This window comes from Oncorhynchus mykiss, chromosome 12 (assembly GCF_013265735.2).
Source record: "Oncorhynchus mykiss isolate Arlee chromosome 12, USDA_OmykA_1.1, whole genome shotgun sequence".
Lineage (NCBI taxonomy): Eukaryota > Metazoa > Chordata > Actinopteri > Salmoniformes > Salmonidae > Oncorhynchus > Oncorhynchus mykiss.
This window is the reverse complement of record NC_048576.1, coordinates 78805826-78827832: the sequence shown is the minus strand read 5'-3', so window position 1 is coordinate 78827832 and position 22007 is coordinate 78805826. Positions and strand designations below refer to the sequence as shown.

Here is a 22007-nt window from a genome sequence, read left to right as displayed (position 1 = left end):
AAAGTTCAATAATTAACTGGCCAATGAGACTTGAGGAAGTGTGGCCCCGACCCGGAGTTTTGTAGACAACATGTGTCCCAGGAGGTCATTAGAGCAGAATTAAATATTCAACTAACACCCCCCTGGTAACAACAGACAGCACACTTCCTGTTTTACCAACACTGACAACCCAGCAGGGATCCCAACAACCAAGCACTGTCAAGCAGGCCGCCTCTCAACCAAGCACTGCGGCCGCCAGCCATTTGATTGTGTACGTATCAGCAGCTACTGTATAACACAATACAGTCAAGGGCAACGGAACAACAAAAGGAAAAATAAATGAGTCGGCTTTAGCTAGAGGCATCTGATGAGTTTATGGAAATTAAACGTTTTATGGAAATCACAGCCGACTGCAAGGCCTCGCGCACAACAAGGTGGGCGAAGGAACACAATACTGCATTTAAATGAGCAGGGAATAATAAACATGTAACAACCCAGTAGCCTGTACCACCTCGTTGACGCAAGGTCAAATAGTGTTTTAGAAAAGACATGGCGGAGGTTTAGGAACCTCTCACAGTAATATCGCTGATCGGCCATATCAGTTATAACTTATGTCTTTCTCTATTTCAGCAACACAACTTTAAAAGGTTGAGTAGAACGGAAGGAGTGACAGAGTGGCTGGTAAGGCAATCACTGGCTGGAGAAGGGCTACTGTAGTATGGTTGTGTGTAGCACCGTTCCTCATGAACACACTGACATCCTATGGTGAATAAGGGTAACTTCAACAGTACCATCTGAAACAGTAGTCATCATTGTTATTACATAAATGCTGAAAATAGGAAGTGCTTTATTGTTCAGTTTCAATAAAATGGAAAACATTTCTGTCACTTCCCTTAAAAAAGAAAGAATAAAGGTATTGAAAGAAAGAAGAGGATGATGATGGTTTGCAAGACATCTCCATGTGCATTTATTCATTCAGCAGATGCTCATATAGCAGATGTTCCACTTCCAGAGCAATCTTAATGTCACTAATTATAGATACAGATTAAAAAATGTACATGTATATTTTAATAATATATTCCAGTGCTTTAAATGCAGTACTAGAAGGTGCTCACAGGTAGGAACTCCAGTGTTCCACCACATGGCATCAAGGACAGGCGATCCTTGTTCCATACAGTTCATAACACTTCTCTCATCCCATTGGGTAAGGTTAAGTCCTCATTGGCAGGGGTTGGTACAGCACTGGTTTTTCTTTAAGGCAACAGGGCAGAAGTCAACAGTATCAGAAGTCAGTTAGATCCTAAATGGGATCTCCATGTTGCAAAACTCAAACTCCTTCACCTTCTATTGGCTGGATGCTACCTTGATACGGTGGAGCTGGACTGTGATTGGCTAGAGGTGGTGGTGGCGGCACTCAGCTGGGAGAAGCCACTGTGACTGGATTCCAGACTGGTCATAGAGCCCCTGGACAGACAGACAGACAGGCAGACAAACACACAGACAATAGATTAAATATCCATCAAACACCTTTTTCGTAGAGCACTGTTTCCCTAAGAATCTTTATAAACACCCTTATAAATTATCACAAATACATTTTCCCCACACAACTACACACGGACTAAAAAAACAAGCTGGCCTAAAACATTTACTCACTGACATGTAGCAGCCCTACACACTAAGCACCACCATAACAATACACTGCGTTATACAGTATAGTGAATGGTGACTGACCTGAAGTCTTCGGAGCCCAGCACCTCGGTGTAGAACATGACCTTACACTTGTGGGAGGAGACCTGCAGGGAGGCCAGCACGTCGTCCACCCGGGGCAGGCTGGAGGTAGAGCAGGCCGGGGAGCAGTGGAACCGCCATTGGAGGATGTAGAACCCGGGCCACCGCGTCACATGGGAGCCCTGGGGAGAGGAGGAGGGGACAGGTGAGGTCGAGGGTCAGAGGCAGCGTTTCCATTCAAACACAGGCTATAGCTAATAGTAAATTCAATATCTAAATGACAGACTTTAAATAGAAACCCATTAGAATTCCCTCACATGTAGGCAAATACTTTTGAAGGCGTTGCCCACTGCCGAATGACACCACATGGAAGTGACTGCAATGATTAGAGCTACACAAGGAGGAGGAATGATAGCCTACAAATTGAAAGTCAGCTCCTTGCATGTCTCCCTCTGGCTACTGGACCAGGCATTAGATTAGAAGAGGGAAGCTAAATGACCATCTAAATTCTCCTCCTTGGTGGACTTGTATGACATCTCTGTAAATGGTATATTAGAGAGATTCATCTAGAAAAATGTAATAAAACACTTGAATATTTATCCTCTGTATTCACACAGCTTTGTCTGTTAGACTCACTGGCACGGAAACTTAGCGGGACGGTACCAGTTGATAAAATGTTGCAAGTTTGCTAGTGAGAGTGTGAACTAAAGACAGACAGCCGGAGTAGACAGGTGATGGGATTGAAAGACAACCTGAAAGCCAGCACTTACCAGCTAACAGAAACACTGGTCAGAGACACTGCCAAGGGACGGAGAGTTATGAGCACTGCACAGAACTCCTATTGACATCGGTGGATGTTTCTGTTACACTCACGTCTTAGGATTCAGATCTGAGGTTGGTGGTTAGTTTCCACAGTGGTATATTGTAATTACTTTGCCTACATGGCCTATTTATTGCCTACACTGTATATAGACCTTTTCTACTGTATTATTGACTGTGTTTGTTTTTACTCCATGTGTAACTGTGTCGTTCTATGTGTCGAACTGCTTTGTTTTATCTTTGCCAGGTCGGAGTTGTAAATGAGAACTTGTTCTCAACTAGCCTACCTGGTTAAATAAAGGTGAAATCATTTTATTAAAAAAAATAATAATTAAATAGTGGTTATCATGTTTGCCTCACACACGAAAGGTCCCCGGTTCGAAACCGGGCGGAAACATATTTTTGGGGGGCTCCCGATTGGCACAGCGGTCTAAGGCACTGCACCTGTAGTGATGCTAGAGGCGTCACTACAGACCCTGGTTCATTTCCAGGCTGTAACATAACCGGCCGTGATTGGAAGTCCCATAGGGGCATACAATTGGCCCAGCGTCGTCCGGGTTTGGCCGGGGTAGGCCGTCATTGTAAAATATTTTTAACTGACTTGCCTGGTTAAATAAAAGGTTAAAAAAATAGAAAATAAAAAGTTGTACATGTTATCATGAACACATATATTCGGAAACGTTCAGAAACACAACCAATTGAACAGACCCACTTGTCCAAATGAGGTACTACCAATCATCAGACCCACCTGTACCAGCTGTGGATGTGACGGTGGCTGTTTCAGTCTCTTACCTGAACACTCTCTCCCTCCTTGCAGGTGAGTGCTGTCTCCACCATACTGTAGTCTTGCCCCAGAATCCAGGATCTGTCAATCAGCTGCATGTTGTTGGTGGCTGGCGACACGATGCTGCCGTGGGCCCCCTGGACGTCCCTCTTGGGGGGCTGGGGCGCCCTCCGGGAGTGGTAGATGTTGAAGATAACGTCCCCTTTACACACGTCAAAGTCCCAGGTGATCACAGAAGAGGGCTCGGAGATTTCGATCAGCAGCTGGAAATGGACCGGTAGTGAGTGAACACAGTAAGACAAAACTACAGACAAATGATCATTAAAATCACTGTAATGGGTTTTTATAGCTTTTTGCTGTAACGTATTTCCCCACTAGGGGGAGCAACCTAACCCACTGTTTAAGCGCAGTCAACTGAGAAGCTGACTACACATACTGTAGTTACTGTTTAGATCAGGTTACCTCATGTGGGGCCCCTTTGAAGACACTGGCAGTCTTGTAGATGGTATCTGTCCACAGCCGCAGCTCCTCACTTTCCAGCGCCTCTGCTGTCCTGTACAGAGATTTGGGGACCATACCTCCTTCAGGGATCTCACACTGGAGATGACATGACAGAGGACACAAGAGACACAATCAGCCCACAGTTCTATCAGCACACACAGCAAGGAAAATGTCTAATAAGATGACCCAATGTTAACTATATTATGTACTAGCAGCATTAGCCAATATGAATTCATATGCATGTAGAAGGGTACTGTCTACAACAGCCAGATGAGACTCCGGTCTGCCAGAGAGACTCACCAGGCAGTCTCCTCCCAGGAAGTCAGGGATGACCTCTCTATCGATGTAGTCCACCAGACCTCCAGGCCCCTGGTAGTCATTCGCAGCATACACCAGGAACTTCTTCCTGGTATTCTCGTCAATGAATGGACTGACCTGAGAACAGTGTACAGACACCCAGGGTCAAAGGTCGTCTCATATGTTTGCTCTGCACATGCAATTGAATACAACTGAACGTGATAAAGTTGGAGAGAGAGAGAGCGAAAGCACTGTACAATGTAATGTACACTACAATGTGTGATGTTAAAGGCTCTCACCAGGGTCCAGAGAACAGGGAAGACCCGTGGAGCCCTCAGTATGAGCAGACATCCCAGGGTCTCTGGGTAGTTGGCCTCCACCACCTCTATGATCCTCAGCAGGGCTTTAACCCCCGGACGCCACAGGTGACGCATGTTTAACCCCTCCAGGTCCACCAGGCACGTCCAGCAGCTGACAGATAGACACAGGAGGGTTATAGGACATACTGTATTCAGGGATGAGAGACATAAGAGGAGTGAGTGTGAAATGGTAGCTACCTGATGGGTCGGCCAAAGACTCTGGTGTTCTCTTCACAACGCCTCAGACCTTCCTCGTTGATTGAGAGGACCTGAGGGAGAGTGAAGAGGTGAGAGGTTAGGGGAAGGGAGAGCATTTTCAAATAGTATGTGTTTATGTATTTATGTGTGTGCTTATACCCAGCATCTGGATGTGTGTGTGTGTTTGTGTGTCATACTCACTTGTCTCAGAAGGGACTCCTCGCCCAAGGCGCGTACTAAACCCTTGGTATCCATTTGACCGAGTCGCAGAATATACAGAGGGCATCCATCTATAGACAGACGAGGACACAAACACGTGACCTCACTGTTAAAGCTACAAGAGGATCAGCAATGATCATGACATTAAACAGACGCTGAGAGTATTCAGGTAAATCAATAGAGAAACCGAGTCAGATCGTGTTGACCATAATCACATCAGCAGTATATACATTTACAACTCACATTAAAGTCATTCATGTAAATATAGGCATTTTACTACCAGCTGTATTTGCTTTTAGGTGGGGGTTATTGTTATTATGGTTACTATGGGCCACTTCCTGGTCTGAGGTCCTAGATGTCCGATTGGCTATCAGCTAAGTGGAGATAATGGGTAATTTCCTCTGCCCAGATCTTACAATGCCTGGACAGGTATTTTACGTATCATATGCACATCACAGACTGGGGGATTTCCCTTGACACATAGTAGGCCGGTTTCCATTGACCCAGGTTTATACAAATATAAAAACCTTGTGGCAGTGTAATGGAAACAGCAGTTGTAGGAGAAACGTTCATTTCCCTTGACACATAGTAGGCCGGCTTCCATTGACCCAGGTTTATACAAATATAAAAACCTTGTGGCAGTGTAATGGAAACAGCAGTTGTAGGAGAAACGTTCATTTCCCTTGACACATAGTAGGCCGGTTTCCATTGACCCAGGTTTATACAAATATAAAAACCTTGTGGCAGTGTAATGGAAACAGCAGTTGTAGGAGAAACGCTCTAAAGATCACCAACATTGTACCATCTGTTGGACAGGGGCAGATTTTTATTTTGTCCAACATTCTTTATTGTGACAAATGATAGAAACGGTGCTTTCGAATAAATAATGATTGCCCAATCATTTTGACGGTACGCGGGTCACGAGACGTCATCATGTAACTATAAAGCTCCACTACACATTTCACTCTAAATGCCTACTGCTTGCTAAATCAAAATGTTCAACTATACAAATAATGTTTCTTTGCAGGACAAGAATGCCTGAATTGCTTTGCCTTGCTTTTCTGGTTGTTTCACCATCCAACTACTTCTGAGCTAGAGGAGTGCAAGTTTCCCCATCCAACTACTTCTGAGCTAGAGGAGTGCAAGTTTCCCCATCCAACTACTTCTGAGCTAGAGGAGTGCAAGTTTCCCCATCCAACTACTTCTGAGCTAGAGGAGTGCAAGTTTCACCATCCAACTACTTCTGAGCTAGAGGAGTGCAAGTTTCCCCATCCAACTACTTCTGAGCTAGAGGAGTGCAAGTTTCCCCATCCAACTACTTCTGAGCTAGAGGAGTGCAAGTTTCACCATCCAACTACTTCTGAGCTAGAGGAGTGCAAGTTTCCCCATGGCACAGTCCATGACATACATTGGAACATGAGAAATATTTGTCATTTCTTGCATTCTATCCATGCTGACTTTTGCAAGCTACCTGAGACATGAAACGGATCGGTGGGAGTGGGCATACAGGCTTATTATTAATGCACAATTTGCAAAAATGGATAATGAAAACAATTCAATCACTTACATTTGTGTTCAACACTAGGTTTTTGCAAAAAAATTGTATTTTTTAAATTTTTAGGTGTGACGTCATTACATCCAGCTGTTTTTATCAACACAAAACAGTTCAACAGAAATGCACCATAGCAGGCAATTGTTGCAACTATTTTTTATGCAAAATGTCAAAAAAATAAACTACAAATAATCACTGGACAAGTTCATGGAAACATAGCTAGTGATGTCACTTCCAGAGAAGCAACCAGACATTACAGTTAGTCATTACCAATACATATAAGAGCTGGGATACATTCACTAGAAACCAAGCGGAAGAAAACAATGTGAAACTGGTGGTGCAGTACTTCCTGAATTTGTGCAATAAGAACACTACTTTCACATTTCAAAATATATTTTCATCTTCTGTCTGTGCCCGTTGAACACAACCCTGCCGTTAAAACCCTATCCTGCTCCAAGAGGAACCTACCTTTGTCGTGGTGGTGCCAGCCCCCGGTGTAGTAGTCGTGCAGCAGCTGAGGTCTCTCCCAGGAGTCCAGCAGGAAGTCCACCTGGTGCTGCTTCCTCCAGGAGAGCGACTGACACAGGATCTCCCGGGCCTTCTCCAGGTTAAAGTCCCGGGCCCGCAGGAAACGCAGCACGTGCTGGTCCTTAGGGATCTAAGGGAGGGAGAGGAGATTGTGTTTATTCAGATGTTGTGGTGTGTGTGAGTCGGATGTGAGTTTTACTTACATCCATGTTCTGTGGATTCAAGTTTTGCTCTTGTTTGCAGCTATTTGAGTCAGAGTTTGAGTGTTAGGTGTGTTCATACACGTGTCCAACCTTGCCCTTGTGGGTCTCCTGCAGCCACTGGCGTAGTCTTATAAGACAGCTCTCCTGCAGTGGCGTCAGGTCTCCTAGGTAACGCCTGATGTAGTCTGCATCCAACTTGTCTGCAATCGAAACACAGACAGTCAATTCACACACATACCCAAATGCATACCCACAGTCTACCAGCCCAAGGCAGCCCAAGGCAAGGCCAAAATGTTTGCTTTCAGAGCCAGTGGAATGGGATTTGGACTTCAGCCATGACAGATCCTTCAGATTGTGTGTGTTTATTATTGTGTTGATTCTGACTCGGAACACTGACCATCTGGGGAGCCAGCCGGTAGATCTGTGGGGCTGGCAGTGGGGGTCTCTTTGGCAGTAGGCACAGGGATGGCATTGGAAGGGGCACTGGTGAGTGGCAGCTGGAGCCTGGCAGTGGGTGGGGGGGCCTGAGGGGGGCTCCAGCGGGGGACGTGGGTCACCCCCTCGTCCTCCAACTCCTTCAGGTAATACTCTATGATCTCTTTGCCCTGGAGGACAGAACACATGACTGCATAAGGACAGTACAGGTAGCTAGTGTAATGAGCAAACACTGTGGGCAAATACTGCAGGTTTGTTTAGACACGAGCCTGGCCGCATAAGAGCACAGCCCATTGCGTGACAAAGCTGAGCAGGATATATGGCCCAACAGGTAAATGTGAGAAGATCCTGGTTAACACACTCAGTTTACACAAATCTGCCAGACTGGATCACAGAAGGCCTGGAAATAGACTGCGCAAGCATGCTCATGTAACACTGGGTCTTTATGGGGGAGCAGCATGCTGGATGATGGTATATCCTATAGCCTCATCCATCCCCCACACTGACATGTATACTGTACTCACATGCTCACAGACAGACACATGAACACACCTTTTTAATACTGTTGGCATATTGCTTCATGGCTAGCTTCTCGGCCGCGTTCTCAAAGCCAAAGAAGGACTTGATGTCCAGACTGGCTGTCTGCTCGAAACACGTCCACTCCTCATTCTCTGGGTGAACCTGTGGAGGAAGCACAACTCATCACAAAACAGACGCCAAATGGGTGAACCCTTTACACTGGTGGGAATTGGCCTATATGGATAGGGCTAAATTTAAATGTTTCTTACAGAAGCATATGCATAAGCATGGTAGCAATTGAAAGGGAACAGTTTGGAGATTATGGCGAAATTGTTAGGCCACAACCATTACAATGTTGATTTTACATTTACTATATTTTCCGGCACATTTGTTGATCAAATCTGAAAATACTCTGGATACATTCAGTAACATGACGAGACTATTCCTGGAAAATGTGGGTAGGTGCAACATAGGAGGAAAAAAGTGACAAGGGTTTGAGTGAGAGGGCTAACTGACGTCTCCAAGCAGCCACACACCTCACAGTGTGCAGCCCCTACGTAACTTCCATGCACTTAAGACTCAAATAACAGTCCTCAACTATGAGGCGCTTTACATTGGCTCTCTTGTAGTTGTTATGTAAGGAACACAACCCTGGCATTCCTACAATCACAATGACGGCTGTTGCTTACACAATCCAAAAATGTCCCATTATAAATCGCAATCTCGGTCAGGTGGGCATCGATTGAAAGCTTGTTCTCTTGCCACCATGACTAGCTAAGTTATAAAATAGGATTTTACAGTGTTAGGCTTTCACAGGGTAACTCATAGAAAGAGATGGCAATTTTGGTACATAGAACAGAGTCACGCATGCATTCACGTACACGTTCCACTGAGATTTTTCTTCACAATAGAACAAACATCGTCTCATTCTGTTCAGAACAACACAGGGTATGATGCCATGTCATCTGGTAACTGTACATCAAACATAGTGATCATAAACACTGACACTGTATATGACATGGGTTTTATGATGAAACGTGATGTGCACATTTGGACTCACGGGTGTTTGGCTTGTATGACATCAAAGCGGTATTTATTACCATCTTCAACGTCTCATCCTTAAAAATTCATTGAGTCCTCTTAATTTACAGCATTTTCCTCACTCAGACAACTAGAAATTTGCACAAGTTGTCCACTTAGCAGGAGGGATGGGGGCAACTTCCTGTCGCGTGCTGTGCTCAAGTTCAAAACCCATACTGAGCTGTGAAGTTCAGAGCCTGAGCTCCGACGTCATTAATAGGCGCTTATCAGTCCTCAAATCTGACTTTTTCAACCCATATATGGGTACGAGTATAAAGGGCTACAAACCCTGTTGCAGTCTGTGTTTACACAGGCAGCTCAATTCTAATATATTATAATCACTAATAGCCTTCACACATTTAAGAAAGAGTGTCAAACACACACAACTACTATATGTTGCTAGTCATTTGACCAATCAGATCAGCTCTGAAAAATATCTCATGTGCAAAGATCTGATGTGATTGGTCAAAAGACCAATGAGTGTAAAAAAAGATCAGAATTAGGCTGCCTGTGTAAAACGCAGCCCATGTAACCGATGATTATTATAGTTGTGGGGCACACCGTGTAGTTGCAGATCTCATGGACGATGACTCTGTTGGAGAAGGTCTCGTTGACGACCTCGATGTGCAGCGCCCTCTCCCTGCGGTCCAGAGTGTTCTTATGGATGAAGTACAGGTAGTCCACACCAGCCATCTAGACACACACAGTAGACCACGGTCAATCAACTCTGGACAACACTACCACAACAACATCAACACAACGTCCCTACCAGGATATTCAGGTCTGAGGGGAAATAATCACTAATAGCATTCACATTAGAAAATAGGAGAATCAAACAGACACTATTATACATTGCTAGCTTGAGTAGCTTCACTGCTCAAGGGAAAAGTTAAAGGTGAAAAGGTAAGATACCCTTTTGAACAGCCGGGGGGCGTCTGCCTCCACCTTACAGCGCCTCTCAATGAACACAGTGGCTCCGTCATCACTGTGCTCCTCCTTCACCACCTCACTGTCCACAAAGATGGGGATCAGGGGGCAGTTTGGAAACCTCCGCACATAGGCCTAATGGGAGAGAGGGAAGGAGGAAGAAAATATGCAATATTACTCACACGATGAAAAAAAAAACGCAATCCATGACATACAGTGAAAGTATTTTCTGGGTTATAATCACTTTGATCAAAAAAATGTGTATAATGTCCACCCTAAGGTCACTGTTACTGTTTTTGTTTCCATGGCGAAGCAGAGGTGGGAGGAGTTGCACATCAAGGTAAAACAAATTGCATTACATGCTGCTGTTCTATCACGCCTGCAGTGATGTCTGACAGAAAAACAGTCTGCGTTGTTTGCAGAAACGTCTTCGTTGTTGTGATATTGCAAACGGACGTGGCAGTTTCAACATGAAGGACTCCAGCTTTAAGTGCTGGTAATCAAACAGCAGTCATCTGGCTCTTTAAAGTGTGCTCTCTCTTTGATTTCATGGCTTATATGACGACCAGGCCAAGACAGACCTACCGGGCTTCCTCTGTCAAGATTGGCCCCCGGACTGAGTGATTACTTTATAAATCTGCTGAGGCCCCTGGAGGACTCCCTCTGGACAAAGGTCACCAGATAAGTTAGTAGGTCATGTGACAATCACAGAGTCCAACCAGAGTCAATGTCAAGAGCTGACAATGTCACACACACACACACGCACACGCACACGCACACGCACACACCAGGCCTGATCAATACAAAGAGCACCCATGTTGATTACACATGATGGTTCTCAACTGAACTCTACCCGTAACTCAATGAGTCCCACTGTAACTCTGGCGCGTTTTGGACTTCTACCCCTTTTAAACATGTGTTTCAGCTACAGACTACTGGGTTGTACCATTGGATTTGTCAATTTCTTCTCTGTGGTAATAACCACGGGGGAGGGGGGGTTCTTTTTTACAAAAATGGCTGTAGAGTCTGAATGGTCTGAGCTACAAACTATTAAAAGCTATATATGAAAAGCTGAAACTCTCACAAACATGTTTTGCCCTATGACGCTCACAAGCTGCACATGAGTCGTTAGAAGGTAAAGGGTTCTTCTACATCCCAGTACATTTATTTCATGTAACCTTTACTTAACTTGGCAAGTCAGTTAAGAACAAACTCTTATTTACAATGACGGCCTACACCGACCAAACCCTAACAATGCTGGGCCGGATGTGATACAGCCTAGAATCGAACCAGGGTCTGTAGTGACGGCTCCAGCACTGAGATGCAGTGCCTTAGACCGCTGCGCCACCCGGCCGCCCAGTGTCTACATAGTGTCTATAAAACTGTAATAAGCTCACAATGTTGTTGTCCAACTCCAGACTCCACACAGTTGTCAGTGACTTGTTTGATATTCATTTCAGTGTGCAAACAATTTCTGTACGTACAGCATTCGTATAAATTCATTTTGGATCGGTCTCTGTCCATCCGTCTGTCCGTACGTTAGTCAGACGCGATCTCGACAGCACTGGCCAGATGTTGACGAAACTTGGGTGAATGATGCGGCATTTACAATGCATCTTTCGTGGGGGACAACATGTTTACTGTTGCGTTGTTATTGACATTTGTCAATAAAACTCATGAATGCAAAGGTTTATTTCAAATTGTTTAGTGTTCTACTTGTATCCCTGGTTGTCCTGAAAAGAAAATTGTAAAACACTTGACTGTGAGGTTAAATATAAGGGCTGGACATGCAGATAAATGAAAGTCAGATAAACGAAAAGACAATTTTTGCTGGAATCTGATAGGGTGAAACCCCAAATTAGCACAATGGTGCAGAGTACACGAAGGTCAATCTGCTGACACACACATAAAACACCCACCCTTTTCAGAGTCACAATCTAGGTTTCCGTCCAATTGGCGACAGATTTTCATGCAATTATTAGAATAGAACATTTTCCACCAGTGCTGTTTCCACCAAACTGACTTGTTGTGGACAAAAATCACTTTGTGATGACATGGTGCACAAAACATGGATTTTTTCACTTAAGTTTTAATGTACCAAATAAAAATTGAAAAAACTGTTGTATTAAATAGAACATGTGTCTACTCTGGTCTTGGTACATGTACTCTAGCCAACAACTCACAGAAACAATGAGGGTAGGTTAGTCTACATGATGAGTTTACTATGGATAAGACCGAGAATATTTATATTTGTCAAATGGCAGTCAAGCACTGATCATGTCACCAGAATAAAACCATCTATATGTCATCAATATTTATTGGAAAGGAGCACCAATCTCATCACAGTGCACTTTCACCACCCTGTGAAGTTCAACATAACTTATTTCATTTGTAGTCTAATAAACTGCATGGTTTCCCAAGGAGTAGTGGGAGGACCACATACCATAACATGGCGTGACTTCAATATGATGGTTATTTTATAAATATTTACACACAAAGGAATTTCCAATGCCATTTCTCGCATAATTCATTTTACAGATACAAAAAGATCCCCACGAACAAATGATCTGAAGGCATTTATAAAATTGGACCGGTACTTCCTGTTTCCATCACAACGTGGTTAATGACAGTGCAACAGTGCAAGTCTTTATGGATCAAACAAAGCTGGTGTGCAGACTGATCGATAGAATGACGAGGCACGAAGACATCATCCGTGAATATTGATTGAATAACATGACAGAAGGACATACAGTTCATTACAGTTACACAACCAAGACATGTAACTACTATCTTCCAATGCTTGGGAACATACGATACAGAGTCCATCTCCTTCTTCTCCATTACCAAGCCAAAACACTAACGTAGTATATAGGCTTCAGTGCATAAACCAAGAAGCCTACAGTTAGATAGTTGGGTGCATTGTCCATCGTCTCGAACAGTGCCTGTATTCAGAAAACCAGACTGCCTCAGATGTTCTGAGCCTACATGCATATTCTAAATATTTAGGCCTAAATCTTGCTTCAGGATAGATAAAACATATCCATTATTTTGTCTGGATTTTGTGTTATTAGCCAACGATCTCTCTCCATGCCCTCTCTCTCTCTCCATGCCCCCCTCTCTCTCTCCATGCCTGCCTGTTAAGGCTAGGGCTGATTTCAAGGTTTTACTAGTAACCTACAATGCAATACATGGACTTGCTCCTACCCATTTGGTCCTGTTGTACATACCTAGACGTACGCCACATTCACAAGACACAGGCCTCCTTATTGTTCATAGAGGTTCTAAGCAAACAGCTGGAGGCAGGGCTTTCTCCTATAGAGCTCCATTTTTATGGAACGGTCTACCGATCCATGTGAGAGACGCAGAATCGGTTTCAACCTTTAAGTCTTTACTGAACACTCATCTCTTCAGTAGGTCCTATGATTGAGTGTACTCTGGCCCAGGGGTGAGAAGGTGAACGGCAAGGCACTGGAGTGACAAACCACCCTAGCTGTCTCTGCCTGGCTGGCTCCTCTCTCTCCAATGGGATTCTCTGCTTCTATTGTGGGGGCTGAGTCACTTGGTTGCTCGTCTCTCTCTCCCATGCCATCCCTAGATGGGGTGCATTGTGCCTGGCTTTTTTCCACTCTACCCTACTTGAGTGGGTTGAGTTACTAACGTGATCTTCCTGTCTGGTTTTGCGTGCCCTCAGGCTCGGGCGGTGGGGGAGATCTTTGTGGGCTATACTCTGCCTTGTCTCAGGGTAGTAAGTTAGTGGTCTGTTGATATACCTTTGGTGGTGTGGGGGTTGTGCTTTGACAAAGTGGGTGGGGTTATATCCTGCTTGGTTGGACCTGTCCGGGGGTAACTTTGGACGGGGCCAGTGTCCCTGACCCCCCCGTCTCAGTCTCCAGTTTCTATGCTGCAATAGTCTTTATGCCAGGAAGCTAGGGTCAGTCTGTCCTATCTGGTGTACTGTGTGATCTTGGGTATGATCCCTCTAAAGCCCCCCCCCCCCCCCCCTCCTCCCTCCCCAAAATCAGCCAAAACAAGTAATGGTTTCAACAACAAGCTGAAATGATCCATATACGATTCCCCACATGGCAGCTTGTCATTCTTGTTAACAAATCTGTCCATCCAGAATCACAACAACACGCTGACTTCTGCCCCATGGAAGCGCGCACATCGTTTTCATGACGATGTCAGCTAACCCATCTACGGAACCCTGACCTGTTCACCAGACGTTGCTACCTTGTCGTGCTGCTGATCCAGTTTCTGCTGCTCTGCCTGCGGCTATGGATCCCTGATCTTTTCACTGGTCATGCCTTGAACCGGACCTGCTGTTTCCATCCTCTCTCTCCAGCACCGGCCACCCCTCAGAGCCTGGTTCCTCTAGGTTTCTTCCTAGGTTCCAGCCTTTCCTGGGAGTTTTTCCTAGCCACCGTGCCACATCTGCATTACTTGATATTTGGGGTTTTATTCTTATTCATTCCTTTACACTTGTGCGTAAAAGGTAGTTGTTATGAAATTGTTAGATCACTTGTTAGATATTATTGCATGGTGGGAACTAGAAGCACAAGCATTTCGCTACACAAGCATTTCGCTGGCATTAACATCTGCTAACCATGTGAAGGTGACCAATAAAATTTGATTTGAATATGAAAAACAAATCTGTTTACTTAAACGTTCCCGAGAACGGAGGAATGTTGTCGTCAGTGATAAGTGGTACACCAACATGCCAGGTTTGGTGTGATGATGGTGTCAGGACAGGAGTGATACTGTAATGGCTGTCAGTGGGCCAAACCAAGGATCAGTCAGTGGGACAGAGGAAGCCTCTAGTCTGGCTAGGCCCTCTATCTAGTGTGAACTGCTGTCATTAGAACAGGCTTTTTACAGACAGGCAGCCCCGCAACCTTTAAATCAACTGACAATCTTTGAAGTGCCTTTGAATCACGCTGACAGTGTGTGAATGGAAGTAGAACAAAAAACATTCCCAGACATTTAGTAGATGTTGCCGAACTCCTGGGGGTCAAAGGTTGGGTTTTTTGGTATTTGGTGAAGCAGAGCCACGGCTGCAGTTAGAGAAAGAACAGAGCACCTGACTTTCACTGTAATCAGGTTGCGTAACACAGGACACTTACAAAATAAACCATTTCAATGTTTTTAACAAGCTAAGCTTTTGTTCGGTAATGACCTTTTCCAGCACTGACCTTCTTATTATACAATGTAACTTGCTTCTGGCTTAATAGATAACCCCAAAGAACAGGAAGTGGCACAGCGTCTCAAACAGAGCAGAAACAAGGTAAACAGATGCAGAGCCAAGACAGAGCCAAGAGCTTAAATTCAAGAGTTTAGAAAATAAGTGGATATAAATCATAAGATATACTGATTGCATTTTAATGGACTTTGGGCCAAGCTATTCACCGTAAAACACTGAGGCTGTGCACTGAACAGATGTGGGGGTTGATATGATATAAACAACCCTTCATACGACGTGTTCTGTCTGAGGGAAACTGTACTAAGCCACAACTTCCCCCGGATGGAGCAGTCCTATCAGCCCTAACAGGGCAGACCAGCTGTGGCAGTAGGCCAGGCAGCAGACGGGACCAAGCACAGCGAGGGGAGGCCTAATGACACCCAGGGCCTAGTTCAGAGAGCAGCCAGTCAACCACAGCTAAGCAGGAAGTCACAGTGGGAGCAGCAGACACAGACAGTACTGTACAACTAGGCCCAGGGGAGAGACGAGAGAAGATAGAAATGAGAGAAGAAATGATAGGGGAGGAGGAGAGGCGACTGGAGTACTGCTTGTTCTGGGTCACAAGTCAGAATGCACCCCATAACAGAATGAGAAGACTAGCACATCCAAAATAGATAACCTTCCCAGGCAGCCACACCAAGGCATGCTCTTAAACATAAAACCCATACAGCATGACGGGGCCTCTGACAGATGATCCTGAGACAGACAGCTGGTGGCGTGGTGAGAGAGGCAGACTATGGGAGGCTCATAGAACTGCATAGAGCCATGGCTACATGGAACTCTATTCCACATCAGGTAACTGGAGGTAACTGATGCAAGCAGTACAATTAGATATAAAAAAACAGATAGAAATACACCTTATAGATCAGCGTGGACTGAAGAGACACGCAGGCACAGACACATGATAAGACACGCACCTACACATGGATTTTGTGTTGTAGATATGTAGTAGTAGAGTAGTGGCCTGAGGGAACACACTTAATGTGTTGTGAAAAGTGTTATGAAATGTAATGTCATGTAATATTTTAAATACTATATAACTGCCTTAATGTTGCTGGACCCCAGGAAGAGTAGTGGGGGATACTTAATAAATATCATGGTTAAACATAGATTGTGTTTTGGGCCTGACTTCCCCTCCAGTTAGGATCTGACTGTTAGAACACTGTGCCCCAACCCACCCCCACTCTGTCTGAAGCCCTGCGATCTGATCTCTTCACTGAACTGGGATTAGAAGACTGCTGACTTCCTGCCAACTCACAAGATACACATTTGTATTTATTTATACACACACACACACACGTTTGGGGTCACTTAGAAATGTGAGGCGTCTGTTTCTCGAACTAGACACTCTAATGTACTTGTCCTCTTGCTCAGTTGTGCCCTGGGGCCTCCCATTCCTCTTTCTATTCTGGTTAGAGCCAGTTTGCGCTTTTCTGTGAAGGGAGTAGTATACAGCGTTGTACGAGATCTTCAGTTTCTTGGCAATGTCTCGCATGGAATCGCCTTCATTTCTCAGAACAAGAATAGACTGACGAGTTTCAGAAGAAAGTTATTTGTTTCTGGCCATTTTGAGCCTGTTATCTAACCCACAAAAGCTGATGCTTCAGATACTTAACTAGTCTAAAGAAGGCCAGTTGTATTGCGTCTTTAAATCAGAACAACAGTTTTCAGCTGTGCTAACATAATTGCAAAATGGTCTTCTAATGGTCAATTAGCCTATTAAAATGACAAGCTTGGATTAGCTAACAACGTACGCCTATGTAGATATTCCATTAAAACAAATACAAATAAAATCAGCCGTTTCCAGCTACAATAGTCATTTACAACGTCTACACCGTATTTCTGATCAATTTGATGTTATTTTAAATGGACAAAAAAAAGTGCTCTTTCAAAAACAAGGACATTTCTAAGTGACCCCAAACTTTTGAACGGCAGTGTGCGTATGTATGCATGTGAAATTGTGGATTGGTGTATTTCCTATGACTTTTGCAACCATCTGCAGAACTACTACAGTATCAGTACACCTATGCAGTGGTGATCGGTGACTGAAATCAAGAATGATGTATATTACAGCAGGGCAGGTGGAAAAGCTACTATATGGTATTGCATTTAACAGAGAGCATCGCTTTAGTCAAGATGCCTGCAAAAATACTAAAGGCAAAAAGTTACTAATTAAATCAAATCGTATTGGTCACATACACATGGTTAGCAGATGTTAATGCGAGTGTAGCGAAATGATTGTGCTTCTAGTTCCGACAATGCAGTAATAACCAACGAGTAATCTAACCTAACAATTTCACAACAACTACCCTATACACACACACAAGTGTAAAGGGATGAAGAATATGTACATAAAGATATATGAATGAGTGATGGTACAGAACGGCATAGGCAAGATGCAGTAGATGGTATCAAGTACAGTATATACATATGAGATGAGTAATGTAGGGTATGTAAACATATAAAAGTGGCATTGTTTAAAGTGGCTCATGTTACATGTATTACATAAAGATTGCAAGATGCAGTAGATGATATAAAGTACAGTATATACATATGAGATAAGTAATGTAGGGTATGTAAACATTATATTAAGTGGCATTGTTTAAAGTGGCTGGTGATACATTTTTTACATACATTTTTCCATTATTAAAGTGGCTGGAGTTGAGTCAGTATGTTGGCAGCAGCCACTCAATGTTAGTGGTGGCTGTTTAACAGTCTGATGGCCTTGAGATAGAAGCTGTTTTTCAATCTCTCGGTCCCTGCTTTGATGCACCTGTACTGACCTCGCCTTCTGGATGATAGCGGGGTGAACAGGCAGTGGCTCGGGTGGTTGTTGTCCTTGATGACCTTTATGGCCTTCCTGTGACATCGGGTGGTGTAGGTGTCCTGGAGGGCAGGTAGTTTGCCCCCGGTGATGCGTTGTGCAGACCTCACTACCCTCTGGAGAGCCTTACGGTTGTGGGCGGAGCAGTTGCCGTACCAAGGGGTGATACAGCCCGACAGGATGCTCTCGATTGTGCATCTGTAAAAGTTTGTGTGCTTTTGGTGACAAGCCGAATTTCTTCAGCCTTCTGAGGTTGAAGAGGTGCTGCTGCGCCTTCTTCACCACGCTGTCTGTGTGGGTGGACCAATTCAGTTTGTCCGTGATGTGTACGCCGAGGAACTTAAAACTTACTACACTCTCCACTACGGTCCCGTCGATGTGGATAGTGGGGGTGCTCCCTCTGCTGTTTCCTGAAGTCCACGATCATCTCCTTTGTTTTGTTGAGTGTGAGGTTATTTTCCTGACATCACACTCCGATGGCCCTCACCTCCTCCCTGTAGGCCGTCTCATCGTTGTTGGGTTGGAGGCGTGCATGGCCACGCAGTCATGGGTAAACAGGGAGTACAGGAGAGGGCTCATAACGCACCCTTGTGGGGCCCCAGTGTTGAGGATCAGCGGGGTGGAGATGTTGTTACCTACCCTCACCACCTGGGGGCTGCCCGTCAGGAAGTCCAGTACCCAGTTGCACAGGGCGGGGTCGAGACCCAGGGTCTCGAGCTTGATGACGTGTTTGGAGGGTACTATGGTGTTAAATGCTGAGCTGTAGTCGATGAACAGCATCCTCACATAGTTATTCCTCTTGTCCAGATGGGTTAGGGCAGTGTGGTTGTGATTGCGTTAAATCGTACTCTCACGGTTTCATACTCAATAATAAATATGATATTGTGTTATCTGCTGCCACGACTAATTAGGTTGGGTGAACAGAAATACAGCAGACTTTGTTTCCAAAACAAAAAGGTGGATAAACAATGATCTCACCAACAAAACACTAGAACATGACATAATACAGTGTGTAGAGATATATTGTATGAGATGAGATAGGTTTCTATGCAGCCAAACCACACTTTGTTCCTGCAGCACAAAACACTGGCAGTCTGACTGCCTGGGCGTCTGGGTCCAATTTGCACATGAGCACTGCAACCTCTCACAAACATCCCACACATATATGCATAGACAAAGCAGCAGCCTAAACACACAAATGTACATAACTTACCGCCATTATCAGCTCAAAGGGGTGTTTGTAGACCCTTACAGGTGACTGGTATTGTTGCACCATGGCTGTAGCTCAACCTCTGGCGCTCTGCCCTGAAATGTACAATAGACAAACCCTAGTGTTAGTTAGAGATCACTTGACACAGCACTAAAAAACTGTAACTAACAAAACATAATCTGTACATCATAAGTTCACATCATCATGAAGCAAAGGTCAGAGGAATGGGATTTGTAAAGACAACAAAGAGAAATGCTGTATCATCAGCTCTAAAACCGACTAGACAGCTGGCCTGATGCAAAACGCTTGATTGTCCTCAACTGCAAAGGCACTATTATTTAGGTCATAAACTGTAGTAGCTGATTGATCGGTTAACATGCTGAGATCAACGGTAATCACATGATGATGACCATAATGATACAATCAGCTACTGAGCCAGACCAAAATCATCTACCTAGCTGGGATTTGAGAAAAGTGGCATCTATCATCTGGGCTAAGCCTACAAACTCAGTGGCATTGTGTTATTTTCTTATTTGTAATGACGTTAGTCCATTTTATACAGTGAACAGCTGACACAGATACAGTACAGTAGACTAGCTGTAAATTGGACTTCAAAATAAAGAGTGGCTTTGATGGCATAGATTTCTAGTTGTAAAAACAAAACATTTACAAAAGTACATTAGCTACACTAATCACACTTTCAGGAAATTCCCTTGTGCACGTTATATCCACTAATTGAGTTTATGAATAATTGTATTATAGATCATAACTATTACAATCCACAACACTAGCTTGCCTGTTTCTCGATACGTAAGCGGCAAGTTATTTATGTCTCTTGACAACTTCATTTTGATGACAGTCAAATCGGCAAAAAAAAAAAATATTTAGATGGTCGACATTTTCAGAACGAATTCTAACTCCCTCAGACATTAGCGAAATGGCTAGGCCTTACACGGCGAAAAATGTACCTAAAACTTACCAGATCGATGACTTTCGGAGATAAGTCAAGTGAAGTTTGTCAGTAGACGATCTACTTATATTAAATCCATGGTACACTCCAACAAATACGTAAATAAAGCGACTTTCTGAGACGGGTTTGATGTTGAATCCAAGGCAAGCGGCCGGCGTAGCTAACGCCGCCTCTTTTGTCTACGTCACATACTTGTGTAACATATTGTCATGGAGCAGTGTGTTTTTCAAGTGAGGATAGGCATTGCTGGGAATAAGCTAAGGTAACATTGTTGAAACCGTTGACAGAAAGTAAAAGGTTGCAACATTGTATATGCTGTCATGAATGAATGAAACCATCATAGTAGCCTATCCTAAAAAAATATATGTGTTTGTATGGAAATATACAGATGTTAATCAATATAATTTCAGCTTTTGATGTATTTTGTTTTAAATTAGTTACAGTGACAGTAATAGTAAAAAACAAAGTGACTCAAATATGATCAAATGTAACTTGATCAAGGGGAATATACTGTGTGAACTGGTTACATTTTAAGAAAACGGTCTGTAGATGGCGCTAGAGATTCACTGTTAACACTGCATCAAGACAGTATAGCTGTTTCCATTAACTTGTCCAGCGATTTTTTTGTCAACATAAAAAGTTTGCATAGAGAATACACTGAACAAGAACAGCAACGTGTAAAGTGTTTTTCCCATGTTTCATGAGCTGATATAAAAGATCCCAGAAATGTTCCATACAAACAAAAATATGATTTTGCTCCAATTTTGTGCATACATGTGTTTACATCCCTGTTAGTGAGCATTTCTCGTTTGCCATAATCCATCCACCTTACATGTGTGGCCTATCAAGAAGCTGATTAAACAGCATGATCATTATACAGGGGCACCTTGTGCTGGGCACAATAAAAGGCCACTCTAAAATATGCAGTTTTGGCACACAGCACATTGCCACAGATGTCTCAAGTTTTGAGGGACAGAGATACCCTGACAAGATCCCAGGGCGGTACAGGATGTACAGTGACGTTGCATAATTCAGAGCAGATGGGGCAGTTATTTTGGCATTAATACACATCACATATCAGTTTGCAAACAATGTTTACAAAAAGTTTACAATGCCGCATACAAATATGGTTTCTTTTTTGCTTTCTTTAGTAAGGCATCTCCAAAATGCAGATGTTTCAGCCTAGCTCAGTGCTTTCTGTGGTGGAGGGGCAGCCAGCGGAATATATGGAGGGTACGGGTTGGTAATGTTCTCGAGTTGCGCAGTGATTGCCTCAGTGTTCTGGCACTCATGGGGACACTATGTCACCACAAAATCTACAGGTAGAGCTCGAAAATTCAAGCCCATTGGGTGCTGCCATAGACTTACATTAGAAGTGCCCATCCAAGAAGGCTCAAGGTCATTGGCCATAGATAAAATTACGTCAAATCAAGTTATATCTACCGTAGCTTTGATTGGGTTGATCATGTCATACTTTCAAAAGCTAGCAAGCTAGACAAGCAGTCATCATCATGCATCATGTTGGCAATCTACTGGCAGTGGTGTAAAGTACTTAAGTAAAAATACTATAAAGTACTACGTAAGTAGTTTTTTTGTATTTTTGACAACTTTTACTTTACTAAAGAAAATAACGTACTTT

General features: G+C 43.8%; 1 protein-coding gene across 2 annotated transcripts; it reads right to left on the bottom strand.

Moving 5' to 3' along the window:
* Positions 1-334: 334 nt before the first annotated feature.
* On the bottom strand, positions 335-20572 carry LOC110538521 (SEC14-like protein 1). Of its 2 annotated transcripts, none has more exons than XM_021625390.2 (17): positions 20378-20572; positions 19402-19493; positions 10114-10263; positions 9763-9894; positions 8155-8283; positions 7565-7772; positions 7258-7367; positions 6905-7094; positions 4867-4955; positions 4666-4736; positions 4408-4579; positions 4112-4246; positions 3773-3907; positions 3319-3573; positions 1711-1889; positions 1342-1443; positions 335-1230 (listed from the first exon to the last, which is right to left on the bottom strand). In XM_021625390.2, the coding sequence occupies exons 2-17, from the start codon at positions 19462-19464 to the stop codon at positions 1158-1160; spliced, it is 2193 nt and encodes a 730-aa protein (XP_021481065.1). In that variant the 5' UTR covers positions 19465-19493; positions 20378-20572; the 3' UTR covers positions 335-1157. The 2 variants fall into 2 exon arrangements, with proteins under 2 accessions (XP_021481065.1, XP_021481066.1); XM_021625391.2 differs by having other exon boundaries at positions 807-1230; positions 1321-1443; positions 20378-20571.
* Between the last annotated feature and the right edge of the window lie 1435 nt (positions 20573-22007).